This window comes from Haplochromis burtoni, unplaced genomic scaffold (genome assembly GCF_018398535.1).
Source record: "Haplochromis burtoni strain Fernald_Lab_line unplaced genomic scaffold, NCSU_Asbu1 Contig_702, whole genome shotgun sequence".
Classification (NCBI taxonomy): domain Eukaryota; kingdom Metazoa; phylum Chordata; class Actinopteri; order Cichliformes; family Cichlidae; genus Haplochromis; species Haplochromis burtoni.
Window position 1 is genome coordinate 101,367 of NW_024583063.1, and position 10,613 is coordinate 111,979.

The 10,613-nt window shown below is 38.7% G+C and overlaps 1 protein-coding gene across 1 annotated transcript in view; it reads left to right on the forward strand.

Annotated features, from left to right (window-relative positions):
- The window catches only part of LOC102297185 (all-trans-retinol 13,14-reductase), a 13,124-nt gene extending 4,708 nt beyond the window's left edge, over positions 1-8,416 (forward strand). The window contains exons 3-12 of the mRNA XM_005949942.3: positions 2,669-2,807; positions 2,964-3,066; positions 3,799-3,994; positions 4,081-4,278; positions 5,280-5,399; positions 5,511-5,649; positions 5,949-6,058; positions 6,167-6,333; positions 6,961-7,120; positions 8,026-8,416. Of these exons, the coding sequence (XP_005950004.1) occupies positions 2,669-2,807; positions 2,964-3,066; positions 3,799-3,994; positions 4,081-4,278; positions 5,280-5,399; positions 5,511-5,649; positions 5,949-6,058; positions 6,167-6,333; positions 6,961-7,120; positions 8,026-8,177 (1,484 nt within the window). The 3' untranslated portion in view covers positions 8,178-8,416. The remainder of the gene's footprint in view (positions 1-2,668; positions 2,808-2,963; positions 3,067-3,798; positions 3,995-4,080; positions 4,279-5,279; positions 5,400-5,510; positions 5,650-5,948; positions 6,059-6,166; positions 6,334-6,960; positions 7,121-8,025) is intronic.
- Positions 8,417-10,613: the final 2,197 nt, after the last annotated feature.

Here is a 10,613-nt window from a genome sequence, read left to right on the forward strand (position 1 = left end):
GTTAACACATTTCTAAACTCTAAAATAAGCTAAACATTCTACATGTGTTAACGCTGTGCAGCCCCCGCTTTAATGGTTACGGAGTTAACGTCATTTTAACGAGATTAACGCTGACAGCACTAGTCAAAATATATTTAATTGCTTTAAACATTCATGACACATAATTCAGTCCAAGTAGATTAAACATGTTTATTTAATGTATGGGCAGTGTTGGGAAAGGTTACTTTTAAAATGTATTCCATTACAGATTACAGAATACATGCCCCAAAATGTATTTTGTAACGTATTCCGTTACGTTACTCAATGAGAGTAACGTATTCTGAATACTTTGGATTACTTAATATATTGTCATACTTTTTACAACTACATGAATGTGATTTATTACTGTTACTTAAGGTCCACAGCTCCGAACCGTAGTAAAGGGACCTCTGGCTAATACGTCGGGTTCCATGTCGGGCTCGTAGCCGAAAAATAGCTTTACTTTGTTGTCTGGGTCAAGTTTGCTTGCGAGAGACAGAGAGAGGTGAGAGACGGCGAGAGGCGTTGAAAGACTGCTCCAACGGAACTTATTGTTTCGGAGAAAACATGAACACGGGTACAGTCGAGTCTTAATAGCGTACTTACAACTGGGCTCGTCAGGCACTCCTCTTGGCTGCAGTGGTTATTATTATATTTCCATGCTTCCATCTCCTGTTTCTCGGTGACAGCTCATACTTTTCCACTCTCATTTTTCTCCCTCCTCAGGCTCACAGACAAATAACAGGTATGGCAGTCCCTGCAGCACGGACTACACTGCCCATGAGGCTACATTCTTTAGGGTAGCGTTCTGCCTATTGCCTTCATATTAAATCATTTTTAAAAATATTTCTTCACATCATTATGAGACACAAGATTGAGACAAAGGCATTAGAGCCTCTTAATGCGTGTTTTTTGGGGGTTTCCACTGGCGTGGAATTACCAAAAATAGAGAGGGTGTAGCCCAACATATGAAACAGGAAAATACCTCTGTGTATTATACATGTTGTGGCTAGCTCAGACAAGGAGGAGACAGAGGTGTCATTTAGTCTTGCTTCCTCGAGTTGCCAGGGAGCACAGCCGTTCATTTTCCAACAGAAACGCACGGCCGGTAACCCAACTGCTCGGCATGGCTTAGCACAGACCTTCCCAAAGTGTGGGGCCCGCCCCCGGGGGGGGCGCGCAGAGCCATTGCAGGGGGGGCGCAGAATGAAAAGGGGGGAGAAAAAAACAAAACGCTTAGACACTGCTAGCACAGGGTGCCCACAGAAACACAAAGCAGGAGATGAAGCATCGCTGAATATGTTTCCAAACCAACTTCATTCTAAGCCAAAGACTAGAAAATATGGTGAAGCATATCTGCCCTTTGGTTTCACCTGCACAAGTGCCGAGGTAGGTCTCCCCTGCAGAATTGCTTTTCCCTGTGTCAGCAGTGCTGGGCTGTTCAAATCGCGGACAAACAGGATCCTACAGTTGTTTATGTTTTTAAACCCATTTTGCACAGAGAGGTATTTTTTGAAAAATGTATTGATAGCATATTATTACACATGAAAAAAAAAACTACATGTAAAATAATTACACGTGAGGCCTCTGCCTTTCTAAATGAAGGGACAGTAACATGCCGTCTGTATGTAAGCGTGTAAAACCTGCAGATAGTCAGATTAACAGTCGTTTGTCTCTATCTGTTATTCTGCAATTCATCTCATGTAAAAAAAATAACGTGCACACAGAGTGACGTGAGAAAGGCACATACCTTTGACATTAAGTGACCAACTCTGTATTCCTCGTCCACACGTAAACGCAAAAAATGAGTTTAAAAAAATCTCCATTTTCGGTGATTCGAAACGCCGTTTATGTGTGGACGAAACAGCTGCGTTTTCAAAAATACCCGTGTAGGTGTGGACGTAGCGTAAAAGAGTTAGTAGTTTATTTTATTACTACCTGTAATTTTTTGCAGATTACCTGTATTTGCTTAATTGTTTACGAAATGTTTGAGGTGTGAAATAAACCGAAATGGAGCTAAATATGGGTGTGTGTGGTTGGAGGATGTGTTTGTGCGTGCGCGCACAAACACAAGGGGGGCCCAGCAAAAAAAAGTTTGGGAACCACTGGCTTAGCACAACAACAACAGCAACAACAAAAAGGCGCTCTCTCACCCAGGAAACACACAGTTGCAGAGAGAGCGTGTCATCCTGTAACCATGGCAACTGTAACACTGCCCCTGGAGCAACAGAACATAGCTGTCAAACAAAACCCAAACAGTCCTGACCCGCGACAATATGAAACAGGAAAATACCGCCGTGTAATCCATTTATTTCAACAAAGTAACTGTATTCTGAATACCACCTTTTTAAACGGTAACTGTAACGGAATACAGTTACTCATATTTTGTATTTTAAATACGTAACGGCGGTACATGTATTCCGTTACTCCCCAACACGGGTGGGTAACCCATTATGCAGTACTATCCATTTTATGACTGCACAGTTACTTGATTCCTTTATCGTGAAATTCTTAAGAAACCCTAAAAAACTGGTTCATCTAAATGTGAGAGATTAATTTGGTTTCACTGCTTGTGCTTTCTTTCTTTTTTGTTTGTTTACATTTTTGAAAAAATGCACAAGTGAATTTAAACCCATTATGTTACCACCAGGTATCCATTACCTGGGTCAGCTTCATGAGAACAGCTTGTTGAAGGTTGCTTTGGATCAGATCACAGAGGGACAGCTGCAGTTTGCAAGGCTGGAGCAGCACTTTGATACAGTGATCCTAGGTCAGCATGACCAGCGCAGGTAGATCAGATTTTGTTACTTGTTTCAGTATCCCTGACTTTCGTTAACTTTTTTGCCAACTTTCTATTGCAAATGAAACAAACTGGATTTCCCACCTTTAGTGCCACATCTTTCCTCACTTTCATCATAAATCTTCCAATCTCCCATCATTCTCAGGGAGTACCATGTCCATGCAGGGAAGACTGAAATGGCAGTCAGCCTGAAGAATCAGTTTCCAGGAGAAGAAGAAGCCATTGATGAATTAATGAGACTGATGAAGGTAAAAAGGGACAGAAGCAAGGGTAATCATAAGGAAGTGGATGCCTCAAAAAGAAGGGTGCGGGGATTATGCAATAGACTAGTATATTAAAATGTAAGGCATAAGCAAAAAATTTTAAAAAATCCCTCAAACATCTTGCAGCAGGAATTTTAGCTTTCCTTGTGATATCAAGACTATCACCTTGTTTTACAGGCACCGCTTCAAAGAGGATCAAATGCTTGCTTGTCCACTGGATATGTACTTCTCAAAAAAGGAACAGGAGACTCTAGGAAATCTAATTCAAACTACTATTTTTTCTGTTTTATCTGTTTCATTCAGTTCCTAACAACTTACCCTGTCCATATCAATACAAAAATCCAGCATGAGTTTTTTCCATTGAGCTCTATTTTGTTTGCAGTACTTACTTGTTTACACACATGCAACTGTATACATGTCCAACAATGTGATGAATCAGCTAAACAGAATGGGTTGTAGCTTAAAATAGTGGATACTTATAAGAAGATACAAAAATCACCAATTAACTGATCCAGTTCCAGAAATACAATCAGTATAGCAATCTGTTATCAGATGACCAGTTCTGCTCTTCCCCGATGAACTTGGGAGAATTGCTCAATAGATTTTGGCACCTTAACAGTAAAACCGTTGAACTGCACTTGTATTATAAATGGTGCCAGATAAGTAAAGCGTAGATAGGGCTCTCATTAATAAATATGACTGTGTGCTCTCTTACAGCTTGGTTCACAGAGGACGCCACTTATTGCCATGTTGAAGATCGTTCCGTACTGGTTGGTTAACTTTCTCATCCGGACTGGCCTATTACATTGGATATCTTCAGTGTTTCGTCTTGCAACAACCAGCCATTCAGAATTAATATCCCACCTCACACAGAGCAAGGACTTGCAGGCACTTTCTGCATACCTGTTCTATGGTGCTGGACACACACAAAGGCATATTGCCACTCAGATCAGACGGTACATTGTCTTCATGGTTCTGTTTCATCTTCTTCTCTTGAAGGCGTCCCTCCTAAAGACTCCAGCTTTCTCATTAATGCCCTCCTCCTTCACCACTACAAGCGTGGTGCATACTATCCACGCGGGGGCGCAAGTGAATTTGCCTTTCACATCATCCCAGTCATTCAGCAAGCAGGTGGTGCAGTCCTAGTCAGGGCTCCAGTGCAACGCATCCTTGTCAACGAACAGGGGAAGGCGTATGGTGAGTGGGACAGGGGGAGAGAAAATAACTTCATATGTCATGTTTAATTTCTTGACAAATTCTTTGAGGACAGTCTGATGGCTTGTTGTGGGTCTAGCTGAGTGTCCAAATGGACACAGCCTGAATTACTAACTTGTATGACTGCACAATGTACTCAAAGTATACTAAGTTTGCTAAATGTTTTCTGTTGCAAACTACAGCAGATCTTTTGCAATATTAAATGTCAACCTGTCAGTATATGCTATATGGGCAAAAGTACTGGGATATCTACACATTAAACCCACAGCAGCTCACCTATGGAAACTAAAGCCATGAAGCTCCTGAAGCACAGTTTCTGAGTTGATTGTAATGCCAGAAGAACTTTGCAGTGACTAATTCAGCAGAGTTTTATGCATTATTATACATCTCAGTGACCATACTCTGCAATTTATATGGTCACTTCATAGCTTAGTTACTGTAGTTCCAAAACTCCTCCACTTTGCAAAAATCCCAAGTACAGTTGATTGTGGAATATCTAGGAGGAAAGAAATTTCATGAAATGGCTTGGCATCCCATTACAGTACCATGCTCTAATTCACTGAGCTCTTCAGAACAACACATTCTTAATCCTACTGCACAAAACCGCAACAACCAGTGAGACAAACTTATTTGTCAGACCAGATTATTAAAAGTAAGGCAGTTATCTCTGTTTACTTAGTGGTTACAGATAGTAAAATGAGGTGGCAATTAGTGGCAAATGTTTTGCTGGTAGAATTTTAGTCACCTTAGATATTAGGTCATTGGTAGTAAATTTGTAATGTCATGATGGTTTTAGACTGGATAACTTTATTGATAAATTTCTTTGTCTTGAAATTAATGTCTCAGGTTATCTGAAGTTTGGATTTACTGTTTTTCCAAAGCAACTCTACATTATCTGAGAAACAGGAGCAAGTGTGATCCAATGTCCAAAAACGATATCTCCACCAAGTAATAATATCAGGATAACACTTTGTATCTTTCAGGTGTGGTGGTTCTTAAAGGACAAGAAGAGATAGAGGTTCTTGCCCCTGCTGTAATTTCAAATGCTGGAATCTTCAACACCTTCCAGAAGTTTCTACCTCACAATATACAAGAAAAACCAGGTAACAGTCGATGTGTTGCACTTGTTTTTGATTTTAATTTGATATGAGTGTCATGCATTTCCTGAAGTGTCTTTTGCCCTCTAAAGAATCTATATGTTTTCTGTTGTATAGAGATCCAGTCATTGTTGAGTATGGTACATCATGGCATGGGTTCCTTTTTGGTCTTTGTTGGTCTGGATGGAACCAAAGAGGAGCTAGGCATTGTTTCCAATAACTTCTGGATGTATAAAGACAATGACTTGGACTCACTGTAGGTTTTCCTCTCTTCTTTCATTCCTTCATCTCTTTGTAGTTTATCTTTATTTCTACTTGTAATTTCTATCTGATTTCTTCTAAAATCTAGTCAAAAATTGTATCTGGGTCTATACTTTTTTGTCATTCTAGTGTTCCATCTAAATATTTCCATGTTTATGTGTTTTATAATAATAATAATAATAATAATAATAATAATTCAACCCTATCTTATCACCATTGCAGTGTATTTAACATTTAATGGATTGAATTAACAAATTTTCTTTTGTGTCTTTGTACAAAACATTGTGTGAGAAGCATGGAGCAGTATTCATCTCTAAGCAGAGAGCAGGTTTTGGGAAACATTCCCATGATGTTTATCACTTTTCCGTCTGCTAAAGATCCAACAGCCAGCATCAGACATCCAGGTTATGCACATTTGCATGGACAAAATTCACCTGTGCATCTTTGATGCACCACTCTGACTGTTTGACAATAGTACAGTACCCTTTATTCTTCTTCCTATCTCTTCACAGGTAAGTCCTGTATGACTTTGTTAACCATGGCACGCTATGAATGGTTTGAGGAATGGGAGGGGACCAAGCTTGGGAAACGGGGACAGGACTACGTGGATCTGAAGAACAGTATGGCCCAAGAGCTGCTGGAATGGGCACTAACCATCTTCCCTCATCTGCGAGACAAGGTGTGTGTAGATACTTGTGAATGTGTTCATGGTCTGCACAGACAATGTATTCTGATTGATTCATTAATGATCTAAATTTGATTTATCACATTTAGTCAAATTATGCAATTAACTTAATCTGTTTGCAAACTAAGCTAACGTGCATTACTCAACAGTTTTCTGTTCAAAAGTTGCTTTTTAGTCAGGGTTAGTTTTTTTTTTTTAACTGTTTAGGGTTTAAAATGGACTTGTAGAGGTGCTGAAAATCACTGAAAAGGCTTGCATTTTAACCCTGTGACATCTAACCCCTCATGGGAGAATTCTCATCTATGCTTTGAAGAAATTTAAAGAAAAAAAAAAAGACTTTGCCATTGTTAGCTCCATGTTCTCAGCTCATTGTCATCCCTTTCAAGCTGGAAAGTCCAAAAATGTTCCGGCTTCCATCACTTGTCATATGTATGCTTTTGTCGTTTTACAACAGAACTGCTCTGAGTTTTTTTAATGTCCACAATTTAACTGTCAAAAAGCAACACTAACATCTCTGTATATTTCATTATCCGCTCAACTTGTACAACAACTAGTTGAAATTTCACAGTCCCAAACTCTATTGATAAATCCTCTATTAATTTACACGTGTATGTTTTTCAGGTAGTAATGGTAGATGCTGCAACCCCTCTAACAAACGTCCACTATTTGGGTGCTCCAAGAGGTGAGATGTATGGAGCTGAACACAACCTGGAGCGCTTCAAGCCAGAAGTGATTGCTAAGACACGACCACAGACTCCCATCAGCGGTCTCTATTTAACAGGTGATTCTCATTCCCCCAGCCATATCTACACTTACTAAGATTCTCACTCACACAGTGACAATAATTCATCTTTGTCACAGCCTTTTAAGAAACAAGAGAAAAATACTCCAAGAAAAGGCCATGGGTGGTAACTGGTAGTTTGTTTCTGAATGCACTTCCTTGATTCTTTGAAAAACATATGTTGTTTATTTCTTATATAAATATGAACCAAAAATCAACCAAATAATTTCTTACAACTTAGATGTAAATGAAAGTTTATTATAATTACACTTTTAATATATATAATTATTTAATATAATTCCACAAGTTCAAAAAGTGGTTAAAAAAAAAGGCCGTTTAAAACCCTCCTGTCGTCTTACTGGACCTTTGATAAACAAAATAGATTTCCACCGCACCCCACAGTGTTCTCTTAAGCTCTTAATTAATGGGAGGTTCCAAAAGTTACCACAGTAATGAAAATTTTTCCAAAATTAAAAATGTAATTACAGATTTAAAAAGCAAACTAGCTTAAGTATATTCTTACTATAACAATAATGGCTAAAAAAGTATGATTCCCAAGAATTTAACAAAAATGGCCCCAACAATCTTACTCTACAAACTCACCCATATGGAAAAGAAATAGTAAAAACTTACATGATTTACTCATGAAAGTGGCCACTTTCTCATTACTTTCATATATTGTTTTAGTAAGTATCCAAAACATACAAGTTTCATTATATAATTTTTCAAGGGATCTTATATCTGTTTTCACTCTTGTATACTTTTCATACAAGTTTCACACAAGACAGATACAAACTTTATAAGATTTATATATAGCTTTTCCATATGGGCAACTACAAACTAGTTCTTTAAGTATATGCAAACTCTAAGTGCAATGATTTCCTGATGTTTCTGTGTGTGTTCAGGTCAGGACGTATTTTGCAATGGCATGGCTGGAGCTCTTCACGGTGGACTGCTTTGTGCGTCAGCTGTCCTCAATCAGATCCTCTACATTGACCTTCTAGCCCTGAAGACCCGCCTCAAACGTAATCAGAGTAGTCACAAATTAACCTGGTAGCTGTGGTGGAGTCTGTGTTCTTCTCGAGTACATAAAATTTCACGTCTCGAGATAAGATTTAATGCTTTTTATGATATATATCTTTGGATAGTTTCCAGTCATGCTGTAAGGTCAGCTGAATTAAATGTGTAAACAAATGTGTGAGTGATGAATACAAATCTGCACGTCCACCACAATAACTGCTTCTGCTGTAGCTGTTCTTGGATTCTTTAAAAGTGATAAAGACATTTTAAACCTGCTGCCAAATGTCACCTTCATTCACTTTTCATTGAGCTTTCATTTAAAGAAAACCTCACCAGTTGCATGTGAGATGCCTGCAATAAACCATTACAGTGATACCTTTAATAAACAATTAAGCTATTCATTTACAAGTCTTTTTATTGACATGCTGCAGCTTCCCGGGAATCACCAGATTTTTCCGACCACTCCCTTTAGGGGTCACCACAGTTGATCTATTCTAGCATCCTCTTCTGAAACATTAATCTTCTGCATGTCCTCCTTTACTACACCCATGAATCTTCTCTGTGGTCTTTACCTGAAAACTTCACATTCAGAATCTGTTGTCCAGACTATCTCAACCTCTCCTCTCCAACTTTATCTCCAAACCACAAAACTAGAGCTGCTCCTTCAATACTAATTTTTTATCCATCCTGGTCACTCATCATATTATCCTCGTGGGACAAATCAAATCTACAGCCCGCACTATAAGTTTATGTACTTGAATTGGAAGGGGTAAAAAACACAATAAGGTTGATGGCAATAAGAACATTAATGCCACAGAGCCATTAATCAAGTTATTAGCACCACATGTTATTAGAACCACATTTTAATGGTGCCACATGCCCCCATGTGGCACCATTAAAAGGATATTGAATTAATTATTAGCAATTCAGGTTTGTAATGTACCTCAATTATCAATGTCAGAGTGTAGAAAACCCTAAAACATCCTGGGATCTTGAGGGGATTGCTGTTGGAGCTATATAAAAGTGAATTGATTTAAACTGAAAGAGCTTGCAGTCATATTACATATATCTACTAATATTTGTAAAATACAACAAGCACATTAACCAATAATTTTCTATAATAAGGGCACAGCTGTTAATACAGCTACATGACAATGCGTAAAGGGTACAAACAAACACACAGAGAGATGCATAAATTGCTGGTTTTACCAATTTATTTAACATTTTACAGATCTGTGTTCAGTGCAGGTTTTCCAAGAAGCCAGAGAAGCATCATTCAAAGCAAATATCAGTGATTAACCACATGAAGCTGAACAATCAAACTAGCTTAGACAACTAGCACAAAATCACTCTGAAAAAGTAGATTTACCACTGGAAAGTTATTTGCAGTTTTTCTTTACTTGCACCTTAACTGAAGCTGTGATGCCTTTTGACATTGTGGCCATGATGGTAACACTTTCACTTTTGTATGTGAGATTGGGACCTTTGGCTGGGCGTCTGACAAATGTTGTGCCTGAGTTTTTGGACATCTCATGAAAGAGATCTCGGTTACACTCTGTGCCAATATCAAAGACTCCCAATCCACATTGATTTGGCTTCTGTTTTAATGGCACCTTGAACATGATGGCAATTTTTGCAGCTGCCTCTTTGGAAGAACTATTGCAAAGATCATAAGTGATGATGCTCACTGCTCCTTCAAGTCTGGATGGACGCTTGACAAACTGAGCCTCCCCTTCAGCAGATAGTTGAATGGTAGGTGGGAAGGGAATGGCGTAGCATCCACTCTTTGTGTGCACACTACACAGGAAAATACATCTCCATGAGAACATGTTTTAAAAATAGGGCAATATTTGAAGTCCAGCACTTTTTAACAACTCACCAGGGGTTACAAAGAGAATAAGTGGAACACTCATTCTTTATCTGTACAGTGCATGCACGATCTGTTGGCAGTGCCCCGGCAATACCTTGACCAATGCCAAACACATTCCCGATAATATCTGGTGCATCTACGACATTTTCCATCTCTGCAGTTTACCTGGTCAAAAAAAAAAATCCTTCACTTATAATTTTCTTCCTAATTGACAGTGTAAGACTGAGTTCATAGTCCATTGCCTTTAATACACTACTTTAAGCAGATGATGACTTTAGATGAGTGTTAATGAATATATTTATATCATTTTACACTTTGTACTGCGAGAGAGTGCGAGCATCCAGCAAGCTTATAACATCCTTGGCACTTCCAGTAATAATCTCTGATTGTTTGTTAATAATCAGAGATCATTACTGCATTATTATTAGCACATACTTTAAGCAGTGATGTTTAGCTTGCATGTGAGCTACCTGGTAGCATACCATTTGACAGGACAAAACAATGACTACCATCTAATAAATAAGGACACGGAAAAAGCCTGCAAGGCGAGTTATAGCAGTAACATGATTCACCATCTGGAGCAAAGCCAACTGTCAACATATG